Genomic DNA, 20,651 nt, shown 5'->3' on the forward strand with positions numbered 1-20,651 from the left:
GTCAGTCAGAAAGAGAAAGATAAATATTGTATTCTAACACATATACGGAATCTAGAAAAATGGTCCTGAAGAATTCACTTACAGGGCAGCAATGGAGAAACAGACAGAGAATAGACTTATGGACATGGGCAGAGGGGAGGAGAGGGTGAGATGTATGGAAAGAGTAACATGGAAACTTACATTACCATATGTAAAATAGACAGCCAACGGGAATTTGCTGTATGGCTCAGGAAACTCAAACAGGGGCTCTGTATCAACCTAGAGGGGTGGGATGGGGAGGGAGATGGCGGGGGAGGTTCCAAAGGGAGGGAATATATGTATACCTATAGCTGATTCATGTTGAAGTTTGACAGAAGATGACAAAATTCTATAAAGCAATTATCCTTCAATTAAAAAATAAATAAAAAAATAAACATGGTGTTAAAATATTAAAATATGAGTAATGGCTGTAAAACATTTTGTCCATTAGTATGTACTGTAATTCGAACATTCCTGGCAGTATCCAGTGGTTAAGATTCCATGCTTCCACTGCAGGGAGCACAGGTTCTATCCTTTGCTGGGGAACTAAAGGTCCTACATGCTATGTGGCGTAAGAAAGGTGGGGGATAAAAGGAACCAAAATTTAACTACTTTATTTATCAACTGAGTCGTTAGGTTGCTTCCAACTTTTAAGTTTTAAAAATAAGACTGCAATTTACATACTCCTGTGCATTAATCTTAGTGTACATGTCTGAATATTTCCTTATTTTAAGTAAAATCATTCAAAGGATATCAAATTTTATCAACATATACTGCTAGGTTGGCTGTATCATAATACCTTTGCCAACAATGTTTAACTTGCCAATTTAGAAAGTCATATATTTTCTTATTTTTTAATCTTTGCATTCTTTGGATTGGATACAAAACTATTTTGTATTCTATGCTAATTGGTCATTTTTCATTTTTAGGAGAAAAATTGCTCTATGTGACCTCTTTATATATGGGATCACTCATCTTTATTTCCCCCCAGGCAGCAACTGCAAGTCTGTTTCCTTAGATGGGTAAAAGCTTCTTCTCAGCTGGGCACATGTGTAATGACCGAAAAGTGTGAATCTAGAGTACGGACTATGACAGTCTCTGCAGCAACTTCTTTGCATAGCACAAAATCCTCATGGACTGGGCATTACTTGGGGTTTTGAAAGAGTATTTATAAAGTCCTTATGTTCACCTTCACCTCTCTGAAGCTTTGTAAAGACTCTATTCTCAAACATGAGATACAATTCGTGTAAACATCTATCTCCTCCATATATTCTCTTCCTCAATTAAGGTGCTGAGTCACACTTCTCCTAAAAAGCATTGAAATGCTGTCACTAGAGCAAATGCAATATTTTAAATACACTGATATTTTTTTCCTCCCAACTGCCTTTTACAGCCTTCCTAAGTATCTGGTGGAATGCCATATATCATATATCCTGAATATTTAATACACTGGTCAATATCAAACATGCACACAGTCCATTTAATTACATCATCTCATTTTCTAGAAGAGGAAATAATTCAGGTAAGTATCATCAGAGTCAAGGAGAACTGGGACCAGAACCATTCTTTCCTGATAATCAGTCCACTGACCAATCAGACCCTCCTAACTACTCGGTGACATGCCCAGCAGCATTGCTCTCATTCTAGTTTCTGAATGGGGAGAGAAAAGTCTGGACCTTCAAATAAATCAGAACTTAGAGATTCAAATATGATTTATATCAAAGCAGTCTCTCTGGAAGACGATGCAAATATTTCAATGATGTTACAACTGATTAAAGGAGTTTTAGAATTTCTTTCTGAAAGAGCCCAAAGGGCCAGTTTAAAAAGTAAATCATAACTCTTAAACTTCAGTCAGTTTCATAATCATGTATCATTAAAGACTTCAACTGATGTTACTTAGTTTTTCAATTCATCTTATTCTCTGGAATTAAATGACCTTTAGCCATTTCAAAAATTTATATCCAGCTTCAAAGCATCAAGACTCGCCATCACTCATGATATTCAAAGAGAATGTAAAATTCCAAAAGATGAGCTTATTAAGATGTTTGGAACAATGATGGCTTTGTAAGAATAAGCTGGTAACTTCCCCAGGAGGCTGTTAATATTCCTTCTCTTTCCAAAGAGGAATTAAGATCTAAGTAAATTAAGGAGTTAATTTACTTACTTAAAGATGAAAATTGTTTTTAAAAGGACTTTTTCAGTTACATGTCAAGCAGTTAGGTAACTATTGAAAACTCCCTTAAACTGTGTTTGGAATTAACAGTTTACCTATAAAAGTACATTGCATATACACTTAAATATTTAGAGAAAAATGTTTTAAAGTACATTTTTACGTACTTTATGTAAATAATAATACCCACTGAGGGACAGGATTATAAGACATTTTAATTTTTCTTTAGTTTTGCTCACCTGGACCTTCTTACACTCCTATGGGTAAGGAGGATTTATACAATTAAAAAATATACATAGCAACATTAAACAAAAAAGTATACAGAGATATATATTTTAAAACCCCAAGACCTAATCATCAAAACACTTAATCTAAATTTACACATCTTAATATTTAAGAGATCAAAATTTGGCTCGGAAAGAAGGGTATGCTTGCTTACATACTATCGAGGCAGGGTTTAAAAAGAACAGTGAGGTTGGATTTATCTTATTTCCTCTTCTGTATAGTTCTGCAGCTATCTATTACAATTCAAAAACAAACCCTTGCCTACTCCGCAGGAGCAACTACCTCTCAAAATGTTTAAAGCACATTGCAACAGTAATTACATTGTTGATGACCTGAAAATGGGTCACCCCACACGACTGATTAAAATTCTTACCCAATCTTCCTCTGGAGGAAACAGGACAGCTTGTAAAATATTTCAACTATATCTACTTCCCTAAGAGAAGATGGTACATACACATTTGTAGGTATTATCAAGTTCTAAAAGCACACAGAAAGGGAAAGGAAACATTATCAAGAAGTTAAGTTAGCCTAGTCATTTGTCCTAACCAATTCCATGTTACATCATTAACTTAAGAAAGTACAGAGGCTTCTGTTGCATCATTAGTTAACAAACAATGTTTGAAGTTCAGATAGTTTTACTTTGAAAGTTATGATGAAATAATTGTTACCTGGAAACATGCTAAGATTTGAGAAATGACTACATTTCTGTAGGATATGTAATTGCACTTCTTGGTTCATTGTTAGTTTCATCAAGCTATTCTGTTTCCTTTCTGACTAGGAATCTAGGTTTAGCAAGCAAATTTTTAGTTCTATAGGTAAATAGTTACTTATGAAATACACCTGAATGAATTTATATGGTTTGGATATTCTGTTTATAAAGGTTTAAAGATTCTATCTACATTCCACCACACAAGGAACTGAGAAACAGCTGCTGTCCCACCTGTGCTAAGGTATTAAGTCAGATACACTCAGGAATTGTCTCAAAGATTCAGCACCTCAGAGCACCCTTCCTATATCACCATCTGATAACTCTACAGTTTGCAGGTTCTTATAGCAATGGGAGATTTCCAATTCAATTATCCATAAAGTATCTCCTCAACTGTTGTTTAGTTGCTGAGTCATGTTTGATTCTTTTGCGACCCCATGGACTACAGCTCACCAGGCTTCTCTGTCCATGGGATTTTCCAGGTATGAATACTGCTGTGCACTGCCATTTCCTTCTCCAGGGAATCTTCCCGACCCAAGGACTGAACCTGCGTCTCCTGCATTGGCAGGTAGATTCTTTACCACTGAGCCACCTGGGAGGCAAGCCCATCTTGTTAAATATCAAGTTTAAACTCAGCTAAGGGCCCTTCAGAGGAAACTACCAGTTTATTCTTAAAACGAACATTAAGAGTTCCCAGGCTATAAAGGAATTATATAGATGCTCTATAGTATTTTTATAGCCTTAAACTCTAAAACATATAAAGTATCTAGATGTTAGGGGGACAAGTCACTGCATTTGATTGGAAATTACTAACATTTTCACATTATTTATCCCAGACAGAAATATGGGGGCTTAGAATTAAAACACAAAACTCGGAATGTCTTTGGTTCACCTCTTTTAAAAACCCTTTTTCAGCGGCAAGGGAGAAGTGTAAATTCCAAGAGTTTTAAGCATTAGCTCTGACAATTCTGAATAAGTGATTCACTGTGACAGAGAACGCTCTAAACATATTCCAATTTTATTTTCTTCCTCCTTCTTAAAATTGGCCCATTCTTTGTAACATCTAAAAATCATCTACAGAATGAAAATTTTAAAAGCTGGCTTAAGTTAGCTAAGTTACTACCATTCTACAGTCTCAAAATAGTTAAAGGTATCAAGCTCAATCAAAATATACCCCCGCAGCATCTGATGCTAATACCTAAACTGTCACTAAATGCCTTAATGGGGGTGATAAGTTAATATCACCAATTAGAGCAGAAGATGAAGGTGAGGAAAAAATACCCCACTGAGGTTATTTTATGTAACCCTACTGAGATTTGTTTCTATTCTACTTTCTTTAGCCGTTTGGAGGGTTAAAAAGATTTGGAAAGAATGGAAAAGGTACATAGAGTTGGAGTGAACAAAAGCAAAAGTAGGGTATAAGGAGGATTTTTAAATGACAGAACCAGAATAGGCACTATATAATATTCATTTCAATAACTGGCATTTAAAATGAGATTTAAGATGTTTATTATTTTACTGCTAATAGCCTGAATGGACAGTGGGTCTTAAAATTATTTAATCTGACCCTAAAAGACAGAAAAATCTAGAGTTACAGTCATTACAAGCATGCAAAGTATATATTTAAACACCTTTTATCACACTATGGAAGTCCCTCCTTAAAATTACTAAATAACCTAAGCCAAAAAAGGGGAAAATTCAGTAGAGCAGATACTTCTGGAATTAATTAACTCCCATAAAATGTAGGCTTGTGTTGTTTTTTTTTTCCCTCCATTTCAAAATTCTCTAAGGAAAGAAACTGGGTAGTTACATACCTATAGAAGGAGATTTGAAAGGGTATTTATCAGGAAGATCCACTCTAACTTTCCATACTCCGCCTTCATACGGTGCTGAAATAAAAGCAAAAATGTTAAAACATTAGAATTGTCTCCAAATTAGAAAAGAGAATCTGACTGTAAGTTAAACATTAAATTCTAATCTCTTTTGAGAATCTTGCAAATTAACTGCTTCAAACGTCAGGGAACTCTTATAACTAGTAGGTACTCTATGCTCAAATGTAACACTTTCCTTAAAAAAAAAATCTAGAATTAGCATAGATTCATTTTCTCTTTCAAATTTACCTGATTCTTCAAACACTGTTCAATCATTTGGTAAGTAATAGCTTACTATCTCAGTCTATCCTGTGCCTAACCCACCCCTCCCCGCAAACAACAGAAACATTTCTACAAAACCCAGAATTCACAACTTATGTTTAATACTGTCTCACAGGGCTTCCCTAATGGCTCAGATGGTAAAGATCCACCTGCAATGCAGGACACCCGGGTTTGATCCCTGGGTTGGGAAGACCCCTGTAGAAGGGAATGGCTACCCACTCCAGCATTCTTGCCTAGAGAATTCCAAGGACAGAGGAGTCTGGCAGGTTACAGTCCATAAGGTTGCAAAGAGTTGGACATGACTAAGTGACTAAGTCACACTAACACAGAGATAAGAGAAAAAGCATATAGAATATTTATCCTAACAGCAAGATTTCCTTACTGGTTCTAGAATTCAATTAAATTTGCTTTTCAAGAACTATACATATCACCATCTATCTTGATATTCACATTGTCTATTAAGAAATATAAGTAAAATTGAAAAACACATACCAACACATATACTTACTTCCTTGTGGTCCATAAAACTTCACTACAAATTCATTGAGTCCTCCTAGGATAGTAACCTCATGCTTACTCTCAATACTAAGGTGGAAGGTAAAGGAAATTACACAAGCTTTGTTACCCAGAACTAAAGATGGTACCCCCAAGATATGCCAATGAAAGTGTTACCAACATTTTACAAGAAACCAATAAAATATAAAATATGATAATAATTCTGGTAGTTTAAAAGGCAATATATACTCCTGCGAAAAGAATATGAATGAACTTTAGATTCAGGGAGATTGGTGCTCAAATCCCAGGACTGCCATTTGGTGGGTTTGAGCCTAGACAAAACAATGTAAACTCACTCCCTGAGCCTTTTGTTCTTGGCAAATCAGGAAAACACCATTCTACAGACCTCTGTGAAGAATAAATGGGTTAAGTATGTAAGATGTGTAAGACTGCATTGTGTATGTAAGTAAATGAAAAACAGGAACTTAATTTTAGCTTTTCTCCCCTCTGTTCTCTCCCCACCCCAACCTCTCCCCAATGATCCTTTAACATAAATCCAGTGTTCCCTTTAGTCAAATTCAAGCATTCAGTAAAACACTGATTTTCTTGAGCTGGAAATGCGTGCCTAAAATTACAGATTTTCTAAGGAAGTCCTGATAATTTTCTCCTGGCTTAGAGAATAAGTGAAATGACTAGTGATACAACCGTGCTGTAAAAGTAGCACTGCCAAATGCAAAAAAACAGCCAAAAAAAAAAAAATATATATATATATATATACTTTTAAACTTTGTCTGTAGTATTTATTTTCAGCTACTCTTCCTCACTCACAAGCCTCTATCCTCCTTAGGCTGGCCTCTACTTCTGTATGTGTTTAGGGGCTCGAATCACAGAGCGCTGGCACTTCTGGGTTCTCTTCCTCGTCGATTTTGTGTGTCCTGAGACTCATTCTTTTAAGGTGCTAAGATTCAATTACAGAAACCAAAACAACCCATTTCCAGATGATAGGGCTTCTGGTCTAATTTCTGTTTTGTCTCTGCTTTGTGGTCTAACCCAATAATGACTTTAGTGATAAAAATTTTAGGTGGTGGGGGCTTTGGAGAACTCTCAAATCCCACTGGAACATTAAAAAAAAAAACCACCATAAGAAGATATGACAGACTGGCCTCATCTTTCTCAATCAGAAGTACAAATTACATTTTAATTATGTGTACTATTATACAAAAAGAAAAATGCCAAATAAAATTTAAGTGATCTCTTAAATAGAGAAAAATGTTATTTTTTAAGGCTTGAAATTTGACTCTCCAAATCCTCTGTCCTGTAGGTCACAGAACAGAGGTCAGGTGTATTTTTGGCAAAGTCCTTGCTTAAGAGTAACTAGAGATATTAAGTAAGATAATGTAGTCTATTCGATCTCATTCTTTTCTAAACAAAAACTACTTTTAATAACATGCATATTGAAAGGATTCAAATAGCAACCACATTGGAAAATTGGCTTCATTTCTCTTGGTCAGATGACACATGAATGTAAGTTTTGGTGTACTAACTCCTTCCTGGCCAGTCACACTCTGACACCCCTCTACAAACATTCCAAAGCTAATGCTAATGTAGTAAGTTAAACTAAGCGCTTGTTTTAAAACAAAAACAACCCAAAAAGCTCCCTTGCATTAGTGAAAGAAAAAGTCAAATCTAGTTACAATAAACAAAATTAAATACAAACAATTAAGTTCTCAAAGAAAACAAAAAAAAAATTTTGAAGATAAAAAAGGTTTAAGAATGACACCAAAGGCAGAAACCACACAGGGAAAAATCAGCAGATGCAAGCACACATACACATTTAAAACTTCTTCATTATAAAAAACAAAGGAGAAAGCACAAACTAGGAAGAAAAGGCCAGAACAGCCAAGTTAAGAAAACTGAAATTAAGCTATAAAAAGCCCAACTCATTAGTTTAAAAATGAGATATTTTCCATTATTAATTGATAGAGATGAAGGAGCTAGATAAAACCCAGTGTTCAGTGGAGTATAAATTAGCATTCCTGAGACCAAATTTAAGCACTATACTCTAAAAATGAATTTACTCTTTCACTCAAATTTCACTTCTTTGAAGTTATTTTTAAAAATAAACAAAACACAACACTGCTGGCAGGAGTGTGATACAGTTTCGACCACTTGAACACTGTTGGCACGGTAAGCTCCACACACATATGCCCTATATCCATCAGCACTATTGCCAGTAGACAGGAAGAGCTATGTTCACCAAAATACATGTTTAAGAATGTGCATAAAAGGCCTCCCTGGTGGCTTAGTCAAAGGTAGAGAATCTGCCTGTCAATGCAGGAGACAGAGGTCCCATCTCTGGTGCAGAAGATCCCACATGCCTCAGGGCAACGAAGCCCATGCACCAAGATCATCGAGCCTGTGCTCTAGAGCTTAGGAACCAAAGCTACTGAAGCCCGAGTGTCCCGGAGCCTGTGCTCAGCAACAGTGAGAAGCCCTTCCCTGCAACGGGAGAGGAGCCCCCACTTGCCACAACTAGAGAAAAGCCTGTGAGGCAGGAAATACCCAGCCCAGCCAATAAATTAAAAAAATTTAAAAAACAGTGTTCATGGGGGGTTCAGGATGGGGAACACGTGTATACCTGTGGCAGATTCATGTTGATGCATGGCAAAACCAATACAATATTGTAAAGTAATTAACCTCCAATTAAAATAAACAAATATATATATATATATATATATATATATAAAAAGAATGTTCATATAGCACTATTTATAATATCCAAAAGTTAGGTCACAACCCAAAAGTTCATCAAGAATAAATTATGGTCCAGCTGGGCTTCTCTGGTGGCTCAGTGGGAGAGAATCTGCCTGTGAATGAAGGAGACATGGGTTTGATCTCTGGGTCAGGAAGATCCCCTGGAGAAGGAAACAGCAACCCACTCCAGTATTCGTGCCTGGGAAATCCCCAGGGACAGAGGAGCCTGGTGGCTTACAGTCCATGGGGTCCCAAAGGAATCAGATACGACTTAGCGACTAAACAACAATGGTACAGTCACCCAACAGAGTATTACATAGCAATAAAAAATGAACCTGGAACTTCCCTGGTGGTCCGGTGGCTAAGACTCTATACTTCCAACGTAGTGGGTGAGGGGTTGATCCCTGCTGGGGGAACTAAGATCCCACATGCCCAACAGTATAGTCAGAAAAAAACAAAAACAAAAACAACAACCACTACAAGTAAACAGATGAACTCTCACAGACACTACAGTTAAGTAAAAGAAGCCAGATACCAAAGAGCACATACAGTATGATTCCATTTACACACAGTTCAAACAGGCTAAATGAATCAAGATGCTGGAAATTAGGACAGTTACCCCCTAGTGGGGACTGTGGTCATTGTAAAGGGGTTTGAAGGGGACTTCCAGAGTGCGGATTACACGTTTACACTTCCATTTTATCAGTGAGCTACAAAAATGATTTGTGCACTTTCTGTATACCTATTAAAAAGTTTACTAAAAGTAAGACTATCTGATGCATGTATAATTTTTTTTACCATAAATTTTAAAAATGAAAATAATTTGAGTATTTTGAGTATTTTTTTGTCTTGGATTTTTCTTTTGGCCATGCCACGTGGCTTGTGGGATCTCAGTTCCCCAACCAGGGATCGAACCCAGGCCTTCGGCAGTGAAAGCAGAGTTCTAACCACTGGACTGCCAGGGAAGTCCATAATTTAAGTATTTATCACTAGGAAACTGGTCGAAAGAATTATAAGCCATTTATACAACAGGCTGTTATTAGTGTCCATTAGTGTATACTAGTGCCTTCTCACCATCTAGAGCTCCTCTAATATATGTTTCTGTTTAATTGGGAGGTATCCAGAAGTAGTCAAGATGAATATACTGTACTGCCACATAAGATATCTCAGATATTCAACTCAAACAACTGCAAGGATAATAATGGAGTAAGGTAGGGGATTAAATGAGTTTAACAAAAGTCAAACTAATTTTACAATATAAAATTCTATAGAAGCAGCATTCCCTATCAGACCTAATTTGCTATGAATGACATTCATCTATAGCAATTAGTTAATTAATCATTTAAAAGTATAAGTTATCTATATGAATGTCCCCTCTAGAAAATTGAAGATATCTTTTCTATCCTTTAGGTGGATGCAGTAAATGTGAGTTTCTTTCATTTTGTGATCTGTCTGGGATTAGTCCATGCTTTTATCTATTTTCCAAAGAAGATTCTCCTTTCGAAAACGTCATGTTAAAATGAGATTAGAAATTAATGCTCCAAATCTCCTCTTTCCCAGGATCCTGGGTATAACCCACATTCCAGATACACTGGGTCTGTCTTTAATTATACTTATACTGTAAATTAAAGAGTTCTTATAGTCCACTTCATATGAAAAGCTAAAAGTAAACTGAAAGAAACCTTTAAACACTTCTACAAAGTTGGTAAAATGAAGAAGCTGTGCTAAATTTATGCTGCCTTGCAATGGTACAGATACTAAATCAGATGGGAAAAAAAAATTTAAGTTTAGTTGAAAGAAAAACACTGCATTAAAAATAAGTCATTCCATCACCATGAATGAATGACTTGCCCCAAAAAACTATAAAATTACTTGACTACTGTTACCATGTGTATTTACGGGTACAGGCCATGAGTTTCTTTCTGCTCTCTGCTGTAAAGTCAAGGGTGAGGAAGGCAAATGAGAAGGCAGGTTACAATGACAAAAATAATGATCTATTTTGGATATGTGCTGGTCAGACTAGTAGCCTGGCGGGAACTCACAAGAAGGTTCCTTCATTACTGTCTCACTTTCAAAGTCTGAAAATATAAGACACCCTTCAGATACTGTTCTGGTAAAAATAAGTTAAATCCGTAAAACTCGCATTTTACTCACTTCTAAGTTATTTGTAAAATACTGCTTTTTACTTACTTAGTGTTTCACTATTAAGGAATATCAGCATTTTCAGTAGAATAATGATCAACATTCCCAGGAACCCAAGTTCATTTCACTTTTAAAATGCCAGCCACCCACCACTGTATTTTCCTTGAATGGCACTATGATTACACAATCTAATATTTAAAGGTTAATGCCAAACTGTCAAGAGACAACTGACATTCTTGGCAAAACGTGTCTATTGGGATTTTAGAAATGATTTCTATGTAGTTCTGGGATGTTCCAGAAAGTGAGTCAAGGGCCAAGTCTGTTAAACAGGTCAAGGATTCAGACAGCATGGTTTCCTAAATTTTATTAAGATAAAAGATGGTGACCTCCCTGAGCTGCGTCCATGGCAGTAAGTGACCAGGATAAAGAATGGGCTTCTTCTGTGAAGAGGGTAAAAGCTATCTGCATGGCTTTCTATCTACATGTTCAGATCAGTCTGCTTCCAACTCTCCTTGCGATTAACTACATTACGAAAGTTGAAGAAACTAGGCAACTTTCTCTACCTAGCTTTCTTGATAAAAATATGGTATGTCTATTAATCCAGTAAGGTTCAAAAATAACAAAGATAATACTTTGGGGGTTATGTTTACAAAGAATCCTTCTCCTTTAGAGATATAAACTTAAATATTTATTAAAATGTATGTGTAGGATTTACTTCAAAATAACTCATTTAGGAGAGAGAGGTACAGAAGAAAGGACACTGACCTTGAGTCAACAATTACTGAATCTGATGATGAGTACATGGGGGTTCATTATGAGTTCTCTCTCGTTTGAAATTTTGTTGTAAGTTCTGAAAAGTTAATGTAGTCAGTTATCAGAACTTTAGTATTTAACAAGCACGACAATTCAGAAGAACTTAGCTACTGTAGCTCTCTTAAGGGCTTACAAAATAATTCAACATTTTCCTAAGGTCCAATATTTAGTTTGAGGAAGAAAAAAATTAGCAAATGATCAGGTCCAGTGGTAGTCCAGGTCCCTGGTAGCCCAGTGGTTAGGCTTCCATGCTTCCATTGCAGGGAGCACAGGCTGGATCCCAGGTCAAGGAACTAAGATCCTGAGTGCCGTGTGGTGTGGCCCAAAAACAAAAAATTTAGCAAGTGATCTAGTACTTAAGAAAAGAAGGACTTCATACTGAAAGAGAAAAATACTGTGCCAAGATAGACAAATTCTAGAAGAATCAAATTTAAGTGGATTCAAAAGGATGTCTAAGAAAAATCTAACTGCAATGAAGGAAGATGAGCATGGCTTTTGCATATTCATGACAAATAGCCTCTGGGCAAAATAATTACAGACACGGCTTTGCTTAAATTATAAGAAAAAAACTGGTCATGTATAATATCAAAGGCTCTTTGTTGAGATGAAAGTTTAAATTTTTTTAAAAAGTTTTTTAATGTTTGTGTTCTTTGTATTGAGAGGAAGGGAGACTTCTATTCAAAGGAGAAATAATAAAAATAGCAGAAATAAAAGCTACTGAGAACCAGCATAGGGCAAAAAAGATGAAAGGTAGTAAGAGGGAAATATACACACACAATGTATAATACAGTGTGTAATACAAGGTCAAGAGGAATCACCAAAACAATATATTTGTGCCTTATCTCTTAAGCTCAGCAGTTTTATTCCTTGTATTTCCCACCCCCCATGAAATATTTATGCTTTCTACATGACTTAATAGAAATCTATAAGCTGGGCTATAGGGAGTATAATGTTAGCATCTATTAAATTCACAAAGATCACAGGCTTAAATTTCTACTGAAAGTTATGCTACACATTTCCCACACACATACTACAAGGCAAACAAAAACCACTCTGAAACTGAATCTGCCTTCAAGAAGCTTAAATTTTAGCAAAAGAACGTAAGATCTGTATAAGTAAATGCAAAAAAAGTTTGTGTAAAGTGTATTAGAGTTTAGAGTAGAAAGAGTGCAGCTAGGTAGAGAGAGAGAGAGAGAGATGGTTTGCTATGGAAAAGCAGGACTGCTGCTATACAGTACTACAAAACACAATGATGCCCTTTAAGAAATATACTTCTTTCCTGAAATAGAAATTTCCCATACTCTTAGGCTGAAGAGATTGGCATGTTCTTTTCCTAGTTTCTCTTCCTTCTTTAGCCACATTTGAGAACTGTCACTGGGCTACCATTCCTTAAGATGGATCTATGGTAGGTTACAAAAATCAGAACCAAAGTTCATGAAATTTTTTTTTTAAAACAGGGTAAGTAATTCTAAGTAAGACATTCTCTAATACATGATTTTTAGCTGTATGTTTTCAGGTTTAAAGCAAGCCAAACAACTCTGGAGGGAAGCGTGTGCTCAGCTGTGTCTGACTCTTTACAACCCCACGGACTGGAGCCCACCAGGCTCCTCAGCCCACGGGATTTTACAGGCAAGAACACTGGAGTGGGTTGCCATTCCTTTCTCCAGGAGATCTTCTCAATTCAAGGATCGAACCCACATCTCTTGTGTCTCCTGCATTGACAGGTGGGTTGTTTACCATTAGTGCCACTTGGGAAGCCCAATGTGTGGTATCAGAGGGGACATGGCTTATTTTAAAATAGTCTCTTCTGGGAATTCCCTGGCAGCCCAGCGGTTAGGTCTCAGTGTTTCCTGTGCAGGGGACACAAGTTTGATCCCCTGGTTGGGAAACTAAGATCCTACAAGGCACATGGTACAGCCAAAATTAAAAAAAATAAAATAAAAACACCTTCTTCAAAGTAAATATGCATTGTCTGGAAGTAAGTAGAGCAAAAAATTTGACAACTTACTATGATATACTGAACACTGAAAGCCTCATTATCTAAGTGGTAAAAAGTAGCATGCATGATTTCTTAAATTTAACAAAGATAGTCCAAAAATTAAGTTAAAAACCAAGCATGTTCATTACCACCCAGCAGTCTATAAATTACACTATCCTTTGGAGTTTTTCTGTGTGTCGCTAATTTTTACTTCTCAAGTTTATGCTTTTACTTAAAGCTTCCATGTCAGACACCAAAGCAAACACTGGCAAGACCTAAGTAAATGTTATTTTTTTTTAATGGGAAAATCATTATAACTTAGCTCTTCCCTAGAAGCATTATTCTGCTACTCAGCTCAGTTCAGTCGCTTAGTCATGTCCGACTCTTTGCGAACCCATGAAGTGCAGCACGCCAGGCCTCCCTGTCCATCACCAACTCCCGGAGTTCACTCAGACTCACGTCCATCGAGTCAGTGATGCCATCCAGCCATCTCATCCTCTGCCGTCCCCTTCTCCTCCTGCCCCCAATCCCTCCCAGCATCAGAGTCTTTTCCAATGAGTCAACTCTTCTCATGAAGTGGCCAAAGTACTGGAGTTTCAGCTTTAGCATCATTCCTTCCAAAGAACACCCAGGACTGATCTCCTTTAGAATGGACTAGGTTCCCAAACAATAAAGAAAAAAACTCAAAAGAAAAATTAAGAGTCATATGTTATGGAAAATAATTTTTTTGAGGAGGGTTTTAGAAAAAGGAAGTGTATCAGAAAGACACCTAAGAAATCTAAACCCCACTTCAACTCCACAAAATTTTTTATACAGCAGATTTACAAAGTCAAATAGTCAGAGATGACCCAGATGCAGAAGTGAGAGAAAGCAAAGGGAAATATGGAAAAACAATGATACCATCTTGAGACTAAGAAAATACAGTCAAAACAGAAATAAGATTTACATTTTCTAAAAAGCTTTAAAAACTAGAAACTTTTCTAAAAAGTGCAAATTCAGGTTAACCACCTAAAAATATTTAAAAGGCTACTGATAAAATTGCAACAGCACTTTAATATACAAATTTTGATGCTTTGCTTTTTTATGGCAACAACACATTGTTCATTATTAACTAAAAATGTATAAATCCATGTACACAAAATAATAATGTATTACCTAATAGTATATTACTCTTAAATAACTCACAAAATTTTTTGTAGTTTGGTTTGTTACAGTTTGATTCACAGCATGTTAAAAATAAATCACTGTCCTAGTGTGATAATGTTCTTACGGTTATTTAAGAAAATATTAGTATTTTTAAGAGGGGCCTACTGATAGATGCAGGTAACAATGTCTGGGATTTGCCCTAAAATATTTCAGAAAGAAGAGAAGCAGCTGTGAGAGAAAATACTGATAATTAACAAAATTTCAATTTGGGTAACGGGCATTCATTAAACCTTTAGTTTTGTGTACACCTGAACATCTTAATGAAATTATTTCTTTTAATATCCAATACTTACCATTTTTTTTTAATCAGAAGACTATATATATATTTAACTACGCTCTACTTCTGCGAAAAGGGGACACTCACTGTCAAAGAACTAAATCAGCTGGTCAAATGTCCAATTTAAATCTGCAAACTTGGAATACACCTTTGAACTGCAGAGAAAAAAGTAAAAGACTGGCAAGATTCTCAAGTCACAGAACATTCCTGTGACATCAAGTCCACAATGAAATCAAAACCAATGATCTAGATAAATTGGAAAAAAAAAAATCTGGGAAAAATTTTAGAGATAGGGCACATTGAAAGATTGCTATTGTTGTAGTTTAGTCACTAAGTTGTATCTGAATCTTTGACCCCATGGACTGTAGCCTGGCAGACTCCTCTGTCTATGGGATTTCCCAGCCAAGAATACTGGAGTGGGTTGCCATTTCCTTCTCCAGGGGATCTTCCCGACCCAAGGATTGAACCCACATCTTCTGCTTGGCAGGCACTGAAAGATACCAGCAGTTAATTACAATCTCCAGTTCTCCTGTCCTCAGTATGGAGGTGCATGAACCCATGCTCCCCACGCCACGGAAGCAAACAGAAAGAACCCTGTCATTCCAAAGGCATACTACCTAATCACAGCAGGCCGGAAAAGAAACATGGGAATCTCGGCCTGACAGACGACAGCAGTACCTAAAAACGTCAGGGTCACAGGCAATGTATGATTTCCCCAGAGATGATCAAGAAACATGAGTGGTCATCTGCAAAATGTTAATGGAAACATCTATTTAAAACACACTCTACCCTCTCTTCTGCGATGCACGCTACTTCACCAAGCCATCCACAGTGCAGGGCAATGCACATCATGAAGCAACTTCTCAGTGAGAAGCTAATACGGATTTACGGCATATCTATGCAGTGTATTTGTATTCATATTTCCAGCATTCTTCTCTTCTCAGAAAATCCTTGACAACCTACTTCCTCTGTTGGTTTTAAATGTAGCAGAGCAGTTTTTACCCTAACACCTGACATATAGCTACAATGCCAATCAATGAAAATAAAATTAAGTTATGTGTTTGATAATCAAGGCATATTCATTCACAGTAAGCAGTTACATTTTAAAGGAAATATTTTCTCTGCACTCTACAAGTGACACATAGTATATTACAACTGCAAAGTGATGTGCAAATATTAATAAATACTGAGCAGTGGTACCCATTCAGGAGATGAAGATTAGGGTCAAGTGAAAAACAACGGATCACAGAAATGAGAAGGAGAAGATCTTAGGTATCAATGTACAGTCAGTCATCCTCTTAAAAAGAAAAAAAGAACAGTCAACACATCTCGAGGTCATGGAGCCACAGATGGAAAGACCTAGATGTGCAACCCAGGCCATGGCTCTTCTTCCTTCCCTCTCGGCACTGGCTAATTACGAGCTTGTGTCTCTGGAGACCAGTTTTCCCCCATCATAATTTTATGACTTCAATAATCTCAAGGAAAATTTCTTAAGGCAAGCTCTTTAAAATGAAAACAAATGCCTGTAAACCCAGATGAAAGAGGGGAAGATAACTGGCTTGCTCTTACAAATCACTGCTCCATAGCCCTGGTCTCAGGGCCTCCTCACCCCATGGTTCTTTCCCAGATCATGAATGACCAATTACCTGCCATTCCCTTTACTTCTCCACCACGTTCACTGGGCAAAGCGGGTGTCAAGTGTTAACAAGAACCTTGATTTCATAAAAATTGTAAGTTGGAAGTGAGCAGCACAGACTCAGGCTTTTTAAAGCAATATATGAACAAAGGAATAAGTAACAGGTTCAAGACCATTGTCAAAATTTTACACTGAAAAGGCAGAACTACAGATAAATACACTGGACAGGACGCTAAATTAAAGCGCAATCCACCATGTAGAGAACTCTGCATTCCAAAACAAATGAATGTGCCTTCATTCAGTGGAGCCCAGTCTCCATTACCCATTTAGAAGACTTATGAGAGGTTAATAGCTCTGTTGGAAATTTAATAAAGGCCTGGATAAAGTATGGGGGAAGAAAAGGATTAAAAAGTAATCTAAAGTGATATAGAAAATAGCATTGTCTTCTCGACTGAAATTCTGCTTAAAAACTATAGTATATAAAAGGGTATTGAGTAGGCAAATGTCCTATGTGATGTGATCAAGTAGCTGTTACAAGCTGCCTTCATTTATTACCTTTATACGTAATTAAAATGAAAAAAACTCGGATAAAAAATTTCAACAGAAACTGGACTGTTGCTTTAGAAAAAAGTCCATACTGAAAATAAGCAAAAGAAACTTTAAAATGGTGGTGGGGGTGGGTTGGGGGGAACAGCTTTTAGAGAAAAAAACCTACCATAAGAAAATAACCCCAATATGATTGAACAGTAGAAAACCCTGGGAAGTCAAGAGATGTGAGGTGAAACTGAACTGTAAACTAGGTATGCAATGCGATACAACCACAAGGGAGGCTGCAGCTATTTAAAGCAGCATATAAGTAACAGGTGACAGAGCTGAGAAAGGAAGCTTTCCTCCCATGCTAGTGAGCTTGCTAGCTTGAGACCAACAGAAATGGTTAGTGAATATTAAGAAATGGGTTGTTGGGTACAATGAAGAGACATGGGGAATGATAAGTAAGTGATATGGAAGCTAGCTTAATAATAGTTTAAACAGAAGTTTGACATTTAAATATATACAAACAGTAAATAGAATAAAGGCTGTATTGCTATGAGTTATTGCTAGGAAATTTTAAAAAATCAAGGTTCTCACAAGGATTACTTCCTGAATAATTAAACAATGTGGAAAAAAATAAAGTTATTTAGCAAAACAAGAAAAAATAAACCCAGACATACACAACAGTGGGTGTATATATAGTAAGAAAACCTGGTACTGAAAAGGTGACAAAACTATTAGGTTTCCCGCTCTCATGATTATACCACGGGGACAAGAAGATTGATAGGCTCAGATGCCACTGAGCGAGACAGTTTTCTGGGCCCACAATCATAGAGCAGAGTGCAGCTCTGAGAACACCTTACGGTATGACTAAATAATCTCTTACGGTGGAGCACTGAGTTTTAGGCTTTTAAAAAATTGTCTTTTAAAATGTGACGGGGGCATAAAGCAGCGTTCCCATTCCTCTCTCTAATCCCACTTGCCCAGATATTACTACTGTTTATATTAATGCTTATATTAATGTGTGTATATACACACATTAACATTATCATGTACACCCAGACACACAGGTGTAAACTCTTCTGTAAACACCTTTCTTTGGGTTATTCACAGAGAACATCTTTATTAGTACATATAGACCTAAGGTCCCTTAGAAAAATGCCTGTGAAATATCCCTGTACTATAAATTAAATAACTAAGCATCCATTAGTGAACAGTAGGTTGTTGCTAGTATTTTGCTATTGCAATGTTATAATGAACATCTCAGTACATGAATCTTGCTGTACTTTTGATGGTGCCTAAATGTCCTTCAAGAAAGGTTGCATACAATCATTTTATAACACTGTCATATGAGCCAACCTGTTTTCCTGATATTCTCACCAGAACTGGCACTCAAGCTTTTAAAGTGAAACAAAGTTAATCTTTAAAACTACCCCAACTGCCATCTCGCTTCAAACTGGCCAGTGCTCTTTCTCTGTGCGGCCCTGGCTGGGTCACCCAGAGGAAAAGAATCCACCATGTTGGACAAAAAAAGCTGAAAACAAGGCAAGTTTAGTCTGACATGATCACTCAGTTAAACGACTGGAGTAGTATCTTACTTATTTCTCTAAATACTTAAATCATTTATATTTTCACTTATCCCCTCAAGTAGAATGTTAACTTATTTCTTGGGTGCTTCTGATATTTTAAATAGCTCCCCTTAGACCAAACTACTTTTGCTGTTACAGCATACAAAATAATGAATTCTCACAAAAGAATTACAGAACTGAATCCGTCAACAACAGATATTCAACATTTAAAGAACTGTTAGTCTCCAACTTACTAAAAGACACAGTTTACCCCTGACTACAGAAAACAAAAGAAAGATCTCGTAATAATGGGCATATAAATATTATTCACTGCTAAGCCAAATATCAATAACCTCAGATATGCAGGTGACACCACCCTTATGGCAAAAAGTGAAGAACTAAAGAGCCTCTTGATGAAAGTGAAATAGGAGAGTGAAAAAGTTGGCTTAAAGCTCAACATTCAGAAAACTAAGATCATGGCATCTGGTCCCATCACTTCATGGCAAATAGATGGGGAAACAGTGGAAACAGTGTCAGACTTTACTTTTTGGGGCTCCAAAATCACTGCAGTTGGTGACTCCAGCCATGAAATTAAAAGAAGCTTACTCTCTGGAAGGAAAGTTATGACCAACCTAGATAGCATATTAAAAAGCAGAGACATTACTTTGCCAACCAAGGTCCATCTAGTCAAGGCTATGGTTTTTCCAGTAGTCATGTATGGATGTGAGAGTTGGACTGTAAAGAAAGCTGAGCACCAAAGAATTGTTGCTTTTGTTGGAGAAGACTCTTGAGAGTCCCTTGGACTGCAAGGAGATCCAACCAGTCCATCCTAAAGGAGATCAGTCCTGGGTGTTCATTGGAAGGACTGATGTTGAAGCTGAAACTCCAATACTTTGGCCACCTGATGCGAAGAGCTGACTCATTTGAAAAGACCCTGATGCTGGGAAAGATTGAGGGCAGGAGGAGAAGGGGACGGCAGAGGATGAGATGGTTGGATGGCATCACCGACTCGATGGACATGGGTTTGGGTGGACTCCAGGAGTTGGTTAATGACAGGGAGGCCTGGTGTGCTGAGGTTCATGGGGCCGCAAAGAGTCGGACATGACTGAGCGACTGAACTGAACTGAAGCCACACAGTACTATAAGATTTTTCCTTTTCAGGATTTTTTTTTTTCCCAAAGAAATAATCACCACCCTAAAAAAACTAAGCAAACAAAGAAATAAATGTATCTAACATTATTTGTCCTTCAACTGTGACAGATTGTCTCTTGATGCTTAAACCCATCAAGATGAGTATCTGAGTATCTGCATTTGAATGTCTTCCCTCAAAAACTTACCTTCCCCACTCTTCAGGCTTGATCAGGTGGCATATGTTCCCCAAGTATACGCTGGCTAGACAGCCAAGGAAGGTGACTCATGAATATTCCAGCTGACAGAAAGGAAGCCGCCCAGGGATCAATACCTGACTACTCTGCTGAGTGTAATGAACAATTTTTCTGTTAAAACCACTACGATCACTTTAACAGCAAGAGACAACATCCAGCATCGGCATTATTCAGACAGTAAAATCCAGGGCTGCATAGGCACGGGCTGGAGACTGACAGAATTCGTACCAATCCCTGCCACTCAGTTTCACCACATCCCTGGGTTGCAGAGTTCCGGTTCCCCAAAGGAATAGGGCTCTTTTCCAGGAATAGAGATCTCACAATAATACTGTCTGGAATTCTAGTGGTTAGAGAGTGGGCTCATTAGTGTGAATCTCGAGATGCCACATGGGTCTTGGGCAGGCCACTTAACCTCTCCATGCCTTCATTTCCCTCAATGCACAAAGGAGGCAACAGTAAATATATTGTAGGATTAAGGTTAAGGCTCAGTTATTTCCTATTATCATGAATACTTCCAAGACAGTAACCTCAGAT

General features: G+C 37.1%; 1 protein-coding gene across 1 annotated transcript in view; it reads right to left on the reverse strand.

Annotated features, from left to right (window-relative positions):
- UBE2H (ubiquitin conjugating enzyme E2 H) overlaps positions 1–20,651 on the reverse strand; it is a 100,688-nt gene that overhangs the window by 38,677 nt on the left and 41,360 nt on the right. The window contains exons 2-3 of the mRNA XM_052638485.1: positions 5,841–5,917; positions 4,994–5,068 (exon numbers count right to left, since the gene is read on the reverse strand). Of these exons, the coding sequence (XP_052494445.1) occupies positions 4,994–5,068; positions 5,841–5,917 (152 nt within the window). The remainder of the gene's footprint in view (positions 1–4,993; positions 5,069–5,840; positions 5,918–20,651) is intronic.

The sequence above is a fragment of the Budorcas taxicolor genome, chromosome 4 (assembly GCF_023091745.1).
Source record: "Budorcas taxicolor isolate Tak-1 chromosome 4, Takin1.1, whole genome shotgun sequence".
In the NCBI taxonomy this organism is placed as follows: domain Eukaryota; kingdom Metazoa; phylum Chordata; class Mammalia; order Artiodactyla; family Bovidae; genus Budorcas; species Budorcas taxicolor.